Consider the following 19,074-nt stretch of genomic DNA (forward strand, 5'->3'; position numbering starts at 1 on the left):
TCGCATTAAAATAAAAACGATTATGCAAGATTAGCGAAATAAAAGAAAAGCTTTGAATAAATCTGTAAAAATCACATAAAACATAAATTATTGTGGTGGAAAAATTGAGGCAAGTACTAATTTAATTATTTTGCACACAACTTTAATAAGCTGTACACTACCTACGTTATCCTCACATCACCGTGCTTTCCAGAAGTCTAAAGGAAACTTGTTTATTTTAATCTCGATATGAGAAATAACGTATATCAAGTTTAAACACACAATTTCAATTATAATAATTCTCTTTTAAGTAATCCCCGAAAGTTCCAAATAGTGTTCTGGTTTTAATTATCTGGACTACGCGATAAGAGAACATTATTTGTAGACAATTAGGAGTGAAATATGAACAGTGAACACCTTGGGAGTCATTTGTTTCCCAGCTTATGCTCTGGATTTCTCTCGGGAGACAACTGCTTTAGGGGTTGTTTTTGATAACTTGTTTTGTTTCATTTACTCCATCCTTGGCCTACCTCATTTATCATGGCCTTCTATCATCTTATTATCCCTTCTGATTTTCACGCTTTCTCATTGTCGCCAGAGTATAAAGGCACGCGTATTCCTTCAAGAACCTATTCCTTGTTTTCAAAGCTACAATGGTACCGCGGTCAATGGACCATTTCCATGCCAAATAGTCCATTTTGCCTGTGTCGTGTAACTTGCATTGCCGCGAGTTTGTCTGCTTCGCTACTAAATACGTTCCGATCGTTTTTCCGACTGCGGGAAATCCCGGTGCCAATCACAATGGCGTTTGGCGGTTTTCGTTCACCTGTTTACCCGTTGGAGTCCCTCTCCCCCCCCCCCAAAAAAAAACTCACGTCAAATCGGGTATATTGTAATACTATTTCTCCGGGCCAGATGATGGTATCGTCTGGTTTTTGTTCTTCACATCACATTCGACGGCCGGTTTGCCGTTATACCAGCCGCCCAGACGAGGTACGGTCCTGAAACCGAAAGTACCACCTACTCGGAACTACCACTGCCGTCTGTGTGCGCTAACAATGCGACCGCGTGGAAGGACGACGGCGACGGCGGAGGCACGGCGTGGCCTTGCGTCTGGGCTCCGGCCAGGTCGTCTCGCATAACCACACAGCGCGGCAGCCGTTCCCTTGGCAATTTTGCGGCTGGAGGCCGACCCCGACGGTGCCCGCCGCCGCCGCCACGGCCGGCCGACAGTGTCAACGACCGACCAAACAATATGATCGTACCCGCCAATCCGTCTGCACCACCAGTGTCTGCGAACAACTCGGCTCACTGTGTAAAAAAAAAAACCTCACATATTCGAACACACGCTATAATGTACAGTGTGTACCAGAACGCGTGGATCGGCCGTAGTTGCAAAGCACTATTCGTGTTAAAAACCATTACGGGGTCTCGACGTTTCTTCATTGTGGCATATGCACCATAATATTGTGTGCGCGTGTCGCTTTTCGAACAACGCATTTTGTGTGAGAAAAAAAAAACGCACTTAAATCGGTTGTAATTTCGAGTAACCATCTCGTTGGGCATACACTGTCTCGGACTGGCCGACGCTCTTAAAATTTGACTTCGACCAAAATTTATGTACGTCTTTTGTTATATGTTGTTCAAATGGATCAAATTTTTGTGCATACAGTTAATTCGGAAATTTTGAGAAATTAGATCAAATTTTAAAAAAAATGTAGCTTTTTTATAACCACTACCACATAAATTATGATTACTGTAACGAATCTAGCTCTAAAAGTAGTTTCAGATAAAACTTTATCAAATAAAAATTTAAAATCCATATTTTCTCCTAGATAACGGACGGAAATTTCTGCACGGTTCGGAGATGGTTCTTAAAGTTCTGGAAATTAGATTGAAAGTAAATCTGTTGTATGCGTAAAAAGCATAATATGATATGACGAAAAGTTAAAAAAAATGGTGGCAATTTTAAATGAATTACTATTTATAGTAATTTATATTTACTAAAAACTCAAATAGTATATCAGTTTGCCTTTACATTTTATTTTTGACGATATTTGTGTTTCAAACCTATACATTTTTAATTTCCACTGAAGTATTTAGTATTTAATTTTGATAAATGCTAGCTGAACAGTTACAAGAATATTATATTTTGGTTTTTATTTATTGACCAACACATTAGGTAGGTATCAGTCATGTTGTACATCAAACCTAACATCGCATAGCTCCACTTTTGTTACAACCTTACTTGGTCATTTTTTCGCACTCGAAATCCGATTTCTAATTTTCACACAAACAAAGAAAAAGACTATAAACTGCTATAGAATGATGTCTAATAATATCAAAGTCAGTTTGTGAACAAATAACAAACCAATATGTTGTGATGTTGTGTGGTTTAATAACTACTGTTTTGCAGCGCAATGAATGGCTTAGTTTGATTCGTCAAATCAACTTGATAGGAACAACCAAAAACAAATTGGTTCCTACTTGCATAGTAGAATTGACTGAAAATGCTCCTAAAATGTATTTATTTCAAGGATAAATACTTGCGGCTCTCGGTTTATGGTTTTAAGTAGGGTTTCTTTATGATTTGTGTAATAATAATATTATATAACGAGAAAAGAAGATCACTCAGTCCCAGTTACTGTGGTACAAGCAATAGTGAATTTACTAAGAATGTAATAAATAATAATTAATTTCATGATGCGGAAACTTTCTAGACCGTAATCGTTATTGGTTTTTATTAATATCTATAACGTTCGGTGGAAAAAAATATGATAAAAAACTCAAAGTGGTTTTATAACGTTTTTATCTTTAAACGGACGGTTTTGCCAAACAAAAGAGAAATATAGACACATATTTCGAGAGAAAAAAAGCCGTTTTCACACTTACCAACTGTAAGCAAATAAGCAATAAAGATTTTTATTTTCCATGTAAGAGCCCATGTTAGAATCATTTGCAATCGGTTGGCAAAACTGTTTAAACAATCAATAAAAACTTGTGAACTTTTATCGTTGAACAATTTAGATAATATTACATGGATTAGATTTAAGCAAAACACAGTTCTTCATCTTTTTTCGAATAGTTAAGGATTGTCAACATCTTATACTAAGTCTTATGTCATTTTTGTCTCTAATAATCCCACTCAACATTTCAAGACTTAAACAAAATCCGAATTTTTCGTTTTTTTATTTGATAATCTGGACTTTGAAAGTCCTATCCCATTACATACTTTATCCCATTACTCAATATTGTTTCATTTGTCTATAGTTAATATTGATGTATTTTTTCGACTTAAGTTTGAGTCCAAGTTGTACTTATATATATATAGTTATCCACGTGTCGCACCATATCGATTCCGACTAATTTTGATGACACAATTTGAAAGAAAATAAAGTTTATTTAATTTTATTCGAAAAATGTGTACACCAATATTCAGGTTCAGGTTATAATGTATTTGTTCGTTATGTTTCTGTGTTGTACACGCTGTAATGTCCGGCACAGTGGTGGTACTCGTGTACTTAACCATTTAAAGCGAGAAGACTGTATGTAGCGTGGGAGGGGAGAGGAATAATAAAATGTTTGAAAAAATGGAACTCGTTTTGTATTTTAAAACATACACCGAGATCAGATATTTTGCCAGACTGCGGACCTGAGGTGTAGGGGGCTGGGCCGAGGAGAAATTTCGCTTTATAAGGATGCGGGTAAAATGCGATGGGTCACGCGGTGGTATAAATAGTCCTTAGCGGGAATACACAACCGTTCGACAAAAGAGTAATTTCAATTTAATTCCAAAACGAACGCCGTCGCCGGAGTTTGTTGACGTTGGCGTCTTGTGAAGTTCTTCCTTTATACAAAGTCCGGGAAAACGGTTAAATAATTCAACAATAACAAGAAACACGGTGGAGAATTATTTATCACATCGCTCGTTTCCGACAATAATGATTTTTTTAAACATTCATAATTTACAACGAAAAAGCGTTCAACGACCTCGCACAATACAACAGAACTAACTTCCCTCGTGTCCTTACTACGACACAAGTCAGACTTTACAAGTGAAATTATACCTGGAGATTTCGCTAATGGGGATTTAAGGAGTGTCTCCCGGGAAACGTAATCAATTTAGTTTTATCCGTCGACTTGTGTTCGCCTTTCGCGTCCAACGGTTAAATTATAATTTAACAACATCTGACCTACAATAAAACGGGATAGCTTAAAATTAGGAGTTCGGTTCGTTTATTCTCGTAGGACTAATAATAATAAAAGTAGTTAAAATTTAAAGGAGGACATTTCTTCGGCGTTGCTGAATAATGTATCGTTCCTGGACCGTTCAGCCGGTGTTCTCTCGACCGAATTGACTACTCTCAATTTCAACTTGATAAATAAAACCCAACTTAACTCTACCCGTCTCTTCGCTCTTTTCGAATGTACGTGCGCCTATACAGGCAGCGTTGTGTATGTGGAAACACACAACCTCGGGCGCAGCAATATAAACCCTGGGAGTGCATAAGTAGTCTAGCCGTTTACAGCCAGGGTCGTTGGCGCCCTCGACAATGAATTCAAATTGCTTCCCGAAAAAACCGCTCGACCAAAAAAAGGCACCACAAAGACCTTTTTTTTCTAAGCTAAGGGGCCGACAGCTATATGGAAAGAGGGGGGGGGGGCGAAAGCGTTCATTATTTAAAATAATGTTTTTTTTGTATGTTTATGATTAACCACAAAGGTTTCGAGGAGTTCGAGTCATACGTCTGCGGGCGGAGGGGGGGGGGGTCGATAGAACAATATCGGAGGCGGTAACGGTTTATTGTAAAAAATATGTAAAAAGTCTTAGGACCACAACTCGGGCCGCTCGCACGCACGCGCGCATGTAATCTGAAGTCTAGACGTCTGTTGTAATCAGAAACACGGAGACGACGGCAGGCAGGCAGGCAGGCAGGCAGACCTCGGAAGACGAAGGGGAATGGAAAAATATAGAGTAGGAATTACCGGTCTGGTCTCGACGTTGCTATCTCTCTCTCTCTCTCTCTCTCACTCTCTCGGCGGCATTCCGACCCCTCACATCCCCCTCGTCGGCCACGCAGTCCCTCCGCCTTTTTAGACACAACACCGGTACAGGTCGTCTGTGTGTATACCGTGTACTTGCACGGTCGCGAAAATGATTTTTTTCTTCCATCTCTCTATTGCACCCGCAGCCGGTTTATTCGCAATACACCGTGATCGCCGCTTTGGCAGCAAAAACATGTGGTTGTAGGTAGGTAGGTAGGTTTACATTACGTCAACACTAGCATATTGTACAGAGTATCAATATTGCATGGGATCTCGACATAATAATAACAACTGCAATCTACAACTGCGTGTAGAAACAAAGAGCTCGCAAAAACCGTGACGACCGTCCGATAATACCCCAAGACACCGGTCACACCCCAAGAGACCTTTGCTAAACGGAGACAGGACGAGATCTTATAACGGTCAATCGCCAGCAGAATATTCCAATCTCGAGATTGAGTAGTAAAAATAAACCTAACAATCTTCGTGCCCGAAGGATGTATGTTCATGGAATATCTAAAAACCCTATTTAAATTTATCAAACATCCGCCATCGTTGACTGGATTAGATAAATAATCATGTTTAAGTGCACCGGCTTTAAAGTTAATACGAGTTGTTTCTTGTTTGGTAAAATGTGCACTGATTTTGCCATTGGATTTTAACTACAAGCGACGACCGATTTCAACAATGGAGTACCTCGACATAGTTAAGATGGGCGAATAATATCACCTGCACTAGCACTATGACGCATACTATGACGAGGTGCTCCGCCAAGTAAAACCGGTTGCTATTGTCTTTACATTAAAAAACCAAAGACAGAGTACCTAATTAAAGTTTTTGCATGTAAATTTGGTCTAGAAAAGTTCGTGAAACGGATCTATATTTAATCAATCAGGCGTTGTTCATTAGGAGTGGTTTAATATTTTTTGGCATAACAAAATGTCTAATACAGGTGCAGACAAAGTAAAGATATAATTGTAACAGAATATGTACACTGTTCAGGATTTTATGAAAAAAAAACATTAGAAAGTATTCAAAACGATCATACTATTTTAGGTAGATTTTAATCTAGTAGGGGTAAGATTTCTTTATCTAGCATAACATTTGAACCAGACTTTTATGAAAAAAAAAAAAAAAAAGATTGTGAGTCGTTGAAACGCGATTTTTAAAAACTGGGATATTTATTATTTACAATAGTATAATTTTCAATTAAACTTTAGGCTAACACGTGAAATTTAAAAAATATTTATTACAAAACCCCAATAAAAAATAAATGTACGAAGTACAGAAAAAGTGTTACCAATTAACCTGTCGATTCGTCTACATATAACACTATAGTGTAAATGTTAGCCATTTCGAGCAAGACAAAGAAGAAGTTTGTACTGATGTTGTCTGGTGATAACACTAAATTTACACATTATATTAATAATAATACAAATCTGAGTATATTATATGCGTATAATAAAAGGCTTTTCTGACATAATGGTTATATCATACAGCAGACAAGTGTTTATTTGCCAGAACACTTCTATAGACCTTGTCTTATAAAACAACTAGCTTCTTAGTTGTTAATCGCTTCCTTCAAAGATTAAAATAATATATATTTTCGACCGACAAAAATAATCAAAAAAGTAGTACTTTTTAGGTTAGTCATGTAAAATGTATGCTTCTTCAAAAAATAGTGCCAAGTTATGCTCTGTTCTTCAGGAAAGTGCATGTCCCTATACACTCAAATAAAACGTGATATGGTACCTTCTCAAAGAGTATATGACTTATATAATATAACTAGATGGATACTAAAAATGCAAATAGCCAACATTCTTAGTTTCGAATGTGGAATACGGTTGTTCAATCTTAGATTTTTAAACAAAAAGTTATTTTAAAGCAAAAATTGTAGTTACCAAACTTTTGAGAATTATTTTTTGTTATCAGCCCAAACAAGCTGTGATTTAGAAAACTCATAAGCTAATAAATAAAACCAGCCTATATGGCCTTCTAGGTACATCTAAAAAATATTATTTAATTACATTTATTTAGATATATTTGTATAAGAAAGAAAAGAACTTAATCTCTCGAAGAGACTTTTTCAACTGTATAATACAATACATTTTAAGCCTATATAGTTGTTTAAAAATTGCTTTTTATTTTCCATGCGAAGCTAAAAAAGTATTGATTTTACAATTTGTGTTTTTTTTTTGGTGTGTGTATTTGAATACTAAACATTTTTTTCCGGTGGACCGATTTTCTCGAGTAACAAAGGTCGTTTGGAAATTGTATGCAAACGGTACTTTGGTGGGTTAAATGTCGAAAGAGTCTACAAGGGGTATGGGGAGGGGGTGGAGGGAGATTTTTGGTTTTTGGATTTGAAAACTGAAACAACACCGAATCTTCTATACAAATCTCGAATAACCTATTTAAGAAAGCGCTCCCATGACAATCTATACTGATAACTTCTGAATACTCGTCAAGGGACTATGAAAAGACAGAAACCAAATCGAGCACAAAACCACTAGCTTTTGTTTTAACAAAGACGGCCACGGAATCTTGGCAAGTATAAATCATACAATAAGCACCGACTGTACAAGATGTTATCCGGTCAGCCGTGGCTACCCCAAGAAACAACCAAAAATCATACAACTATCCCACATTATCTGACAATCGTCGTACAGAAGGCGGCGATGGCCAATTAACTAGCGGACAATTTTACTCTTTACTTTATTTTTTTACCTTCAAACGGACTGTATAATATTGTCGTTTCCTGTCTGACCTACCGGTGGTGGCTTTTACGCACGGAAAACCATCATTAAACCTTGTGTGTTCCACTATAATCATAATTACACCCCTAGTACCAACTCTACTCGCACACAATCATTAATCGTTAATTCATTTTACTGGAAAAAATATGTGTACGTACACTGTATTATAAAGGGAGGGTAAATATTTGTAAACAATAAGTTTTGTATTATTTAGTTGTTCATAAAAAAAAAATCTATCTTGACCTATAGATAATATGCCAATTACCTCTTTTGACATGCTGGTTATTTCTGTGCAGATTTTTACGGCGCTAACCTTTTTTTTTTTTTAATACCATGCCCACCCGAGAGAATATATTCTTTTTTAACTCTGAAACCATTGATGTTTTAATCTGCGGCAAAATAAAAGAATGGAAAATCTGTTCGAAGACAATAGGGAAAGCCGGATGCGAAATAAGTCTTGAAAGTTTTAACCCACTACGGAAAGAGTGGCTGGTGTTTTTCATGTAGGGAGACTCTGCTTGTCGGTCGGTCGCAGTCTCAGGTATACAACAATATTATTATTACAGACGGGAGAAGGGGACTAAAAGGGTGACGACTACACCGCCTGACAATAGGGAGAACGCAGACGTCTCGACGGTCGTATCGACCGGGTAATAACTTCTGGAGACTTTCCGCTACCAGACACACATACATAGCACAACACAGCCTGGTGCTGCTTTCATCTGTACAAATATATAAAAGACACTGGGAAAGCAATGATTATTGCACGTCGAGCCTGCACACAGTAGTTGCAGCGGAAAAACCTTTGCCGGAACTCTTTATGTCTGAGCCATGATGATAAATGCAATTATTGTCAAAGTTCAAGTAGTAATAATGCGCGTAGCACAGAGACGTTTCGTCTGTCGAGGTATAAGAATCCTTAAATGTTTCTGGAAGTCTTTGCGAGCTAACTTTGGAATAATCTCAAGCAATTTAAATTGTCTCTGTTTTTGTCGACTACTTGGAACGACGGTGGTCGCTTTATTTTAGCGTGTTGGAAGTTAAAAATAACAGCCAGTGGACTAAATTTCTCGATATTATAAATTTAAATTTGCTACATACGAACGCATGAAGCGCATTAACTGTTGTGTTTTGGCATGTTTTATCCAACGGATCGGATTGTAAACGTTCACACTTTTATAGTTCACATGAACTAATTTTTGTTATCCAATAGAAATAAAGCAGACCGAGGCGGTTGGCCGGCTTCCAACGATACCTTATCCAAAAAAACGTTTGCTGATTTATACGACCTAGGACAACCTAATAAAAAATTGGCTTGCCTCACTGGCTACAGCAACTGTACCATAGTTTATAGATTACAAAATAATTATGTTATTTTCGTTGCATATGCTACGCTAAACATTGATCCAGTTTAAATAATTTTACTCGTAGTGTAACAAAATTATTTACACACACCCCTTGTTTTTTGTACTTTCCAAGTGGAAGGATAAAATATGCTGCGTTTCGTGGAACTAATAGAGCTATTGAAGGGAAAAGAGATGTTAACTCGTTTTGAAAACAATAACTTAATCAAGTACAGAAGACAACTAACAGAAGTGGTAGCAAACGTTGCAATTAAATGCACATAATTAAGGAATATGATTAGTGGCGAATTTATGGGGCAGAAAAGTTGTTCGAAGACTTCTTTTAACAATTTTGAGATACGCATGAGAACTTTTTTACGGTGATAACTAATAGGGTGGATAATATTATATGCTTAGTATGGGAAACCCTTTAATCTGAGATGACTAGCCCAGGTACATAGGTCTAATTTTATTGTACGGTCTATCTGTTGGTAAATAGGAGCGATGCAGTCGCGGTTCCCAACTGTCTACTAATAACAAGGAATACACAGAAGGATGTACTAGTAGGTAATGAAAAATTAACTTTTTAATTTGTTTTTATCGTCGCTATTAGGGCAATGTTTTTATTTCTTTTTTGCCAATAATGTAAAAATAATGGTCGATACTTTAATTATTCCAAGGTGAAATAACAAATGTTCCAATCGATTCCCATATCATATCCGGCCAATATTTATGACACCCAAGAAAAATAAGAGTCTGATAATAGTCGGACAATTCAATTCTCTAATGAAATCGATAAATAACAGAATTTTTTTGTAATTACCGTGCAAACTCAGACTCTGACAGTGTCTGACTCGTAATAACAATGTTGCAGTTGCTGAACGATTATAAAACAAAAACAAGAAAGCATAATGTTTTAACGTAGCCTAACAACCCTACATAACACCTGAACACTTGAATAGCGCGCGTGCGGTAGGGTTGTTGGTATCGTCGCTGCGTTTCAATAACAAATATTCACACTATCCCTGCAAAGTGTTTATTATTGTATTTTTATTTTTTAAATTATGGTATAACATGCGCCTTTACAATGGCTATGAAAAACGACAAAATTTCACACGTCATTTACCCCATCATAGTGTATAACAGCAGCGAGTCCGCCGATAAGAGGGAAACGTTTTACACGCGATTTGTTTTGCCGCAGTCATTCGTGTGTCGAGGGAAGACACATTGAACGATACCACATCAGGGACAAGGGTAACGTATGGTTGTGTACTAGACAGGTAACACTTATTGTTCACCGAATTCGGACCGTTATTTTATTATACGTTATTAACCGTTCCACAGTTTGGTGTATCCGTATCCGACCATAGCACAGCACAGCCGACACAATATATTGTTTTTATTTCGAGGAAAAACGTTATCAGAAAAGTCATTAATCGTAAAACCCAATATATTTTATCAGCAGGGTCTTGCGACCGCCTTACATTTGATCATTTCACAATACAATATTTCAGGGCGAGTTAATAAGAAAAACTATTAGGGCGTTTAAAAATTCTGTTTATAAATGTTCTTGCTAGAACAACTAAAGTTCTCTTATATAATTGGTATTCACATTTGCAAATATATCAAGAACCGTTAAACTTTTCTTCAATCCAGCATCTGCACTGACGAGTTTAAAAAAATAAGCTTAATTTTTGGAAATCGGTCGAATAAACGCATGCATACATACATTTAAGTGGAAACTATTACAATAAAGAACTTCTACATAAAAGCGCTGACCAAAAAGTTTTAAGAAGAACTTTTATTGTAAATGTTCTTACGATGAAGTTCTCAAAAGAACTTTATAAGAGAAGGTCTAACAAAAAAGTGCTTACAAGAACTGTACCAAAAAAATTCCTAAGAAAAAGTTAGAATAAGAACTTTTTCAAAATAAAAGTGCACAGTTATTTCGAAACCCTGAAATAAATAGTTGGCCCAACTAAATGTATAGTTTCTTTAACTAAAAATTTAGTTGGCCCATAACATATGTGAAAATTTAGACACTAAGTTATGTTTTGGCGTTAACCGTTTAAGGTTAAGAAGGACTCGACTCACAAAGGACTAAGGAGAATGTAATGACAACAATTAACAAAACGATCAACTGGTAGAGGATTAGTTAACGTTTTTCGTTTAGCAAAATAGCTTTATAAACTATAATACATTCTTAAAATTATTAATTTAATGGTCCGGAGGAGAAAACAGAAAGAGGAGGGCGAGTCGCGTTTTCGTGGTTAAATAGTTCTCTATTTCTGGTTACTATACACATTGATATCATGCACTATTATTAAGCACTGTCAATTAGTTGAGTGTAATACCCACAGGATATATATATAATATATAGACATACATATGTATAATGAACTGAACTGATAACTTTTTTAGTGTGAAATGTGGTCAGGGAACCTAGTTAAGCTGTTATATTTGCCATCTTTGTGGTAAGAAATAATGATGTACATCATTGTACGGTATGACTCATATAAGATTTGACTGAATACAGTGGCTTCATTAAACCATAGTTTTACAATTATATAATTTAAAATAACGTTATATTATTTATTTATACATTGTTTTATAAAAGCATTACAGGGATAAAAGAAGATGTATTTTTTTTTTTAGAAAAAACATTTAAAATTGCAGTTTCTTAGGGTTAAAAACAGAACTTGGTTCATTCGCAGCAGATCAGTTCTTGATCTTTAGCTTCGACGTGAAGCTAAGGACTGTGTTGATTCAATGGTAATGTTTTATAAACATTTTTTTCTTTAGACTCACGATACATTTTTAAACACTGGGCCGATTGTTTTATGTAGGAAGTGTTTAGATCAGACATAGTGAATCGTTTTTATGGTTTATGATTGTGAAAAGTAACCTATTTAAAATTATCATATGCCATAAAAAAATTACTTATTTGTTAAGACAAAATATATAAATAAAAACTTAATAAATTTTGTTATAAAAAATAATAATAATAGAACTTATTATAGTTATACCAATCTTCCCCCCAAAAAAAGTGATGTTTAGACAGAAAAAACGGGGATAAAATAATATTGCTAAAACAAATTTAAGGGTTAATTATGGGTAGCTGTTTATCAGGGGTAACAGTGAGTTATTTTTTTACTAGAATCCTAAAACTCAATCACAAATAAGGATACGATTTTTTTCAAATACTAAAAAAAAAAATCATTTAACTTAAAAAAACACAAAAAGTGAGAAAAGTGATCAGAAATTTTCGTTATGATAAAAACTGTCGATTTTTCCGGTTGTGTGCCAAAGCAAAGACATACAATGTCAAAAAATTAAAGTATATAAAAGTGAATTGCTATCACAGACCTCTGTGACCAACAGAGGTCTAACGTAACAGTTGGAAGGCCTCTACTATTGAGATGTATTCCTAATATAGGCGAAACATAATACCTCTTGGTCACCCGCTGGTCAAGGCATACGTCATTATCGACGGCGTGGAATACTATTATAAATATATACATAACTTAGCAGCCACACCAAATAATTATTATCGTTGGCTACAGGTATCGGCTGTGTTCCTCTAAAAACAAACAAAACATTATGTCACACTACCGCCACCGGCGCCCCGCTATAGTGTGGAGAAACAGCACTATAGAGGGGTCGGAGGGGTGCTTTTGCGGGGTTTTGGCGCACAACAGACTGGAGAGTCGATTCCACGACCTGGGGCAACCCCTTTTCGACCGAGCTTGTTGCGACCGAGGGGGTGTGGCGACAACGGTCGGAGGGATGCGGGCAGACACGCAAAACCTCCCCTTTACTGACGCCGTCGCAACCAAGCCAGCCTATACACAATAACACTGATATATATACATATATATATATATATATATATATATTTGTAAAAAGTAAGTACATTTTCAACGGGTTTAGTGTGTGTGTGTGCACAATAATGGCCAGACAGGCAGAGAGGGTGGTCGAGTGGAACGAGGGGCGACCGTATCGGCTGAACAGGGCCACGGAAAACGCTTCGACCCCGGGCGTTTTTCCTCACATGTTTATGTACTATATGTATATAGTAGCACTATATATCTATACATCTATATAATACATGAGATACTTTGGAGGGATGTGACGACCGCCACGGATTCGCCAAGTAAACATATTTTTTTTTATTCGGTTAGGTATACGACCGGGTAAGTATGTTTTTTTTTTAATGAGGGTTGTAAACTATAATATTTCCATTGTGTTAGACACGCGTCGTCGTGTCTACTCGCATGGCAATAAATAGGTATCCATACTTCACAAATAGATCCAGACACCAATCCGGGATAGAGTGAAAAAATATCCCTTCAGTCTTGGTAGACACGGAGTACCTGAAACAGATTTTTGTAACCGATAGATTAGGATAGGATAGGATAGGATTGGTTAGGTTCCATAGTTTTACTAAACCAATTGGCGAGGAGGAAATACTTAATTTTTTGTTATCATCATGAATAATCTATGTAATTTTATTATTATTCCTTCAATCTAGGATTGAAAAGGATCTTAGGATTCTAATTTTTTTTAATTTTGTCTGACGTTGCTTTCTCAATAGATAAAAAGTTGTATACAACACACAAAAGAGTTTACCCCTTCAGTCTACATCATTTCATTGTTATTATTTTTTCATACTACAAAAATATTATCAAAACATTTCAGCTGGCAACAAAACCGGTAGCATTAAGGTATTGTCGTAACGTTTAGTTTTGGTTAATGGCCAAACCGTGACGCTAAGAAAGAAAGGTCTCAACACAGAATGGTTTGGCTGGGACAATTTTTCTCCCCTTGAGTATTATTAAAGGCGTTACTTAAGATTCGACCTTTAGGTATTCAAACAAACACTGAACGTACAAACACATCGAAAACCATCACAACATTATAATAATTCAAGATATCTGACTATTGGCCCAAAAATAAACCACATAAATAAAGACCAAACAAAAAAAACACTCTCAAAGTTTTGAGAATTTACCAGAAACCAGAACTGATAACCGTGGTTGTAATAATTGTTTAAATCTTACAACATTCCTCCCCCACCCTTTTTACAACCCAATTTAATTTTAAAATGTAAATAACATTATCCTGGTCCAAATGATATGAACAATATATAGTTAGGTACGTTCATACGAATATCATTCTAATTGTAATATTATAATAATTGTACGACAAATAAATTATCCTTGTTAGCCATTCTTCATTACATCGTCATAACGGGTAACACATTTGTGGTAAATTGTATTTTCTATTTTATAAGATGATTATTATACATAGTAAAATATAATATATATATATATAAATTTAAAATTTTTACGAAAGCAAATTTGGCTAGAAACAAATAAGTTAATCTGACTAAATTTAGGGTCAACATAAATTATTTACTAGTGCCGTATCAGTTTCTAAATTGATTACTTTTTACTGTTAAAAAAAAAAAATATATTAAGTTTTCAAGTAAGTATGATAAATTAAAGCGCAAAAAGATTACCGAGAAAAAATAAATTCAAAGCGTTCTTAAGTAGGTAAAATCACTAACCTTACTGAAGTAACCGACAATGTGACAACCATCTTCGTCTTGAGTCGTCATAATATAAAATAAAAACGGTTCAACGTCGTAGTAGAGAGTCTTATGGTCCAAAAAGAACTTTGCGAGCAAACACAAATTTTGGCAGAATATCTTAAATCGCTTTCCGTCCACTTCCCAAACGGAAATTCGGTCTTTGCTAAAAACAACAAACACATTTATTTTAGGTTAACGCAAAAACAATAGAAAAACGTATCAACTTTTTATTTGCCAAATAATATATTTTTTTTTTAATATTATTAAACTTTCGACAAACATTGTTCATTGGGATTCATAATATGGCATAGTGTTACGTTATGATGTTTACCGATAAACTTCGTCGCCAGGCGGATGTTTCCAAACGCATTTCAGTTTGTGTCTAAACAACACGGTTTTGCTCTTCATGTAATGCAAACAAAATTCACACAAGTACAATTTGGGCACTTGAGTGTATTCCTCTGGGTACGGACTCTGATACCAGACTTCCATTTCATATTTTCCCATTTCTAAGTATTTAGTCCCTTTGAAATTCGGTAGCTGTTTCAATTCTTCTTCCTAAAAAAACACAAAAACAATAAAGAAATTAAATACTAATATTATTGATCGAGTTAAGTGTAAAAAACTGAAATTTTAATTTATATCGTTTGTTTAATATTGAAATGTTCAGCTTTGGTAAAACTGTTTTTAACAGCACAGTCTTTTTTGCAATAAAATAAATAATTAACTATAAAAAATTAGAATAGTTGAGTTTCCAAAATTTATAATAAAAATAAAGAATTGATTTTATATAAATTATAGTAATTAACATAAACATTTTTTCAAAATTTTAAATAGTTCCTGTTAGAGATTTTAAAAAATTCAATGTTTGAAAATATATGGTACAATTTAGTTTGTTTTGTTAAAAGAACTAAAAATTGTGTACACAACAAATCATAAAAACATTTAAGCTGAATAAAACTGTTGTTAATATAATATCCCAAAGGCCAAAAATGATTAATATTTTAAAACATGTTTTCGTTCAATATTTTATAAATGACATTTTTAAGCTGTTCAATTTTTTGATAAATATAAGCATATAATAAATATCTTGACATTTTAAAAATAATTAAAACAAGTGTGAAACCATTTTCAAAATATGAATAATTTTGTAAAAATTGTATGTTAAAATAATCGAAATGGTAACTTCGTAAATGGTTAACAAATACTTAAAACTGTAATTATTTTAAACTAACTATTTTTTCACTAGCGACTGTTTGCGCTTCTTGAAACAATTTGAGATCGTACAACGGTATATTTGTGCACTTTGCGATGTCCGGTTCCAGTTCTTTGCTGGCGTACTGGTCACTATTTGATGTGTCACTACTCGTGTCGTTTTTTCTGTCGACTACAGCTGCTCTCATTTCTTTTACCTTTTCTCTGAAAAGCTTTTGTTCGGCAGAGTTAGGTTTCAAAATGGCTTTTGAACGTTCCTCGTTTTTTTTCAAATGCTCAGTCAACATTTCCTGTGAATTTATTATAATTGCAATTAGTTAACAAGGGCAATACAAATGAAACTGAATTAACAAAAATTACTTGGCATTGTTTCATGGTCAATCTATGATACATTGGACAAGCCTCGGAGGTGAAATGCCGTTCGTACAACCCGTTCATATGACCCACAGAATCGCAACCGTTCACCGGGCACAGCCGTTCTTCCAACTCGACGAGACCACTGTTTGTCCTTTTATCGTTGCAATTCAACGGCTTTCGATTTTTGTCGCGAACTTTTTTCGTTGGCGATTTACAACTAGTGCTGGTCGATTTACTTCCTAAAACACAAATTGTAAGGTAAACATAATGTATACACAGTTGATATATCGAGTAATTATACCTGTGTCGGAATCCGAATCAGTAACCGTAGTAGTTCTATGGCTGGCCGCCAATAAACGACTAACTCTAGTAGTTCCTCTGGTGGAAACTGGCTTCTTGTCTTGGCCCGTCTTTGAGCTCGAACCGTTTCTGGTGGGTTCGAGTAACGGGTACTTCCTGGGGCGACCACGTCCCCTGGACACTTTTCCACTGGACGACGATTCGGTAGCGCTCGTCGTCACCTTGGGCGTTGTCTGTGGTTTATTTAAAGGCTTCTTTTTATCGGGTGTTATCTTTTTGGTCTTTTTGTCCGATAACGAATCCGAATCGGAGGACTCCGAACTAGCCGATGTCAAGGTAGAACCCTTATGTGAAGGTGAATTCTTTTTTAACGTTGCCATCGCCATTGCCTTTGGCCTGGGTTTCACTAGCGCCTTTTGTTGCGCCACATTTTTCATTGGAGTCAGTTTAGGTGGGGGAGGATCGCTGTCACTACTGTTAATTTTATCTGGACTAAATATACTCTTAGACTTTGTATCCGGTTTCTTGACTCCGTCTGAAACGGCTGTAGCCTTAGAACGTGGGCCTTGGCTACGTTTGACATCCGTTTTCTTGTTCTTGTCTTGTGGCTTTGAAACGGCCGCTGCCGTGGCTGTTGACTTGGGCTTGACCGGAGGAAATTTCCTCTTGGTTTTCGAATCGACATCTGTATCGGAGTCTGTATAAATGGCTGCAGTCAGTTTTGGCGCTGTATTCGATTTACATTTAGACGACTTGTCGGGCGACGACTGCTTTTTGGTTAATTCAGATCCTTTGGGTTCTGATGACGTTGAAGCCTTTTTCCTCGGCGACTTCTTTGGTTTCTCCGATTCAGTAGAGTTGTCTTCGGTAGTAGACGAATTCTCAGTGTCCGACGAACTCGACGAATCCGATCCGGACGAAGACGACGTTGAACTGCTTGAGCTGGAACTAGAATCCGTACTGGAAGCCAATTCTTTACGCGCCGCCGATTTGGGTGGCGTCGAAGACTTATTTGCTGAAGAACAAATCTCCTAAAATACGATTTTATATTAACAACATTGAACAATACATAATTGTATGGTTTAGTAGTAAAACCATACAAGGTAGTAATAACCTCAAATGTTCAATATTTACTGTAAAACAAAATATAATAATAATAATACGTATGTATTATTATTATTATATTTTGTACACAACTATTAACAATAGCTGTGCTGATTTTTTAACATCTCAGTACATATAAAAAATATAAATTTTTGAAAAAACCGTATAATGAAAGTGTAGAATTATGTTATCAACAGAGCAAAGCTTTTTGTAGCATAAAGAAAGACATCTTGTTCCTAATTTACTATACTTGTTTTTTCTTTACAATTTCAACTGACAAATGTCTAGTTAATTGTAAATCACAAACAATAGACTAATACAATTCAAGAAGAGTACAGTAAATGTGTTATTTGTAAGTTATTGAAGAAAACATTGTAAACTGTTTACATAACGTTTACACCAACTTATTAGTTTTTTTTTTAAATTATTAGTTAACGATCGGTAAATGTATGCAAGTTATGAAGAGCAGACGTTATGTTTAGGACAAAATTAATAGGTATATTGTAGATGTATAAGTGAACAGCAGAGCTACAATAGGACAATGTTGACGGTTTAGAAATAACATAATGAACAAAACGTTTCGCCAAAACTACTGTTGTTGTTAAATCGGATAACTCGATTTCAATCCCAGGTCTATTGGAAAATTCTACTAATTTATTGTACTAAATAGTACAAAAGTAGTTCAAACAATTTGTTTGTACGACAACAGTCCGAGACGTCTGTTGTTTGTATATTATATCAAGAAGAAAAAAAAACACTCACCTTTTTCTTGATTGTCATGATGCCGGCTTTGTTCTCGGATCAACAGTCAACAACACAAAAACATATTAACGAGAAAACTAGTTGGAGAAATCAAAAATATTGTCCATAAGTCGGTTAGAGCTGTTGTTATTTTGTTATTATATCGATTTGTTACAGCAGCGTTTCTTATCTGTTTGTAAACAGACTGGGGGCGGGGTGCGAGGAACCGATGCGATACAAGATTGCCGCGTTTACAGTGCAGCCACTTTGACCGGAACGAAACATTGTATTATACCGGAGGAACGCTGAACACCACAAAGAGATAATAATAATATTAGCTAAAATTTGTGAACATTATATAGTACTTAATAGATTAACACGGGAAAGAGGCATCTATCTATTTGGATAATATTCAATTTTTTCCCAGCTTCTGTAACGCATGCGGGCTCTGTTTAACATGTTACTACTTCGAACAGAACAAAAATAATACAATTTAAGTTTTCGAAAAAAAAAAAAGTTTGCATTCTACTTTGTAACATTCGTTCTGGCACAATTTTAAAAATTATTTTCAGTTAATTAATAATTTCTATGGATTATTGCAATCTTTTAAGTTTTTTCAAACGATTTTTACAATAACATT

At 35.5% G+C, this 19,074-nt stretch overlaps 1 protein-coding gene across 2 annotated transcripts in view; it reads right to left on the minus strand.

Moving 5' to 3' along the window:
* Positions 1-18,623, minus strand: part of LOC126835577 (histone acetyltransferase KAT7) — a 59,612-nt gene extending 40,989 nt beyond the window's left edge. For both annotated transcript variants that reach the window (XR_007685224.1, XM_050568249.1), the window contains exons 1-6: positions 18,456-18,623; positions 16,591-17,620; positions 16,293-16,528; positions 15,953-16,222; positions 15,049-15,275; positions 14,694-14,880 (exon numbers count right to left, since the gene is read on the minus strand). Coding sequence is in view for 1 of the 2 variants with exons in the window: in XM_050568249.1 (XP_050424206.1) it covers positions 14,694-14,880; positions 15,049-15,275; positions 15,953-16,222; positions 16,293-16,528; positions 16,591-17,620; positions 18,456-18,473 (1,968 nt within the window). In the remaining variant the exon portion in view is untranslated. The remainder of the gene's footprint in view (positions 1-14,693; positions 14,881-15,048; positions 15,276-15,952; positions 16,223-16,292; positions 16,529-16,590; positions 17,621-18,455) is intronic.
* Between the last annotated feature and the right edge of the window lie 451 nt (positions 18,624-19,074).

This window comes from Adelges cooleyi, unplaced genomic scaffold, assembly GCF_023614345.1.
Source record: "Adelges cooleyi isolate 19-005CV unplaced genomic scaffold, UGA_ACOO_1.1 ACOO_flye_CR_arks_rails_tigmint_CR_PRNA_23, whole genome shotgun sequence".
In the NCBI taxonomy this organism is placed as follows: Eukaryota; Metazoa; Arthropoda; class Insecta; order Hemiptera; family Adelgidae; genus Adelges; species Adelges cooleyi.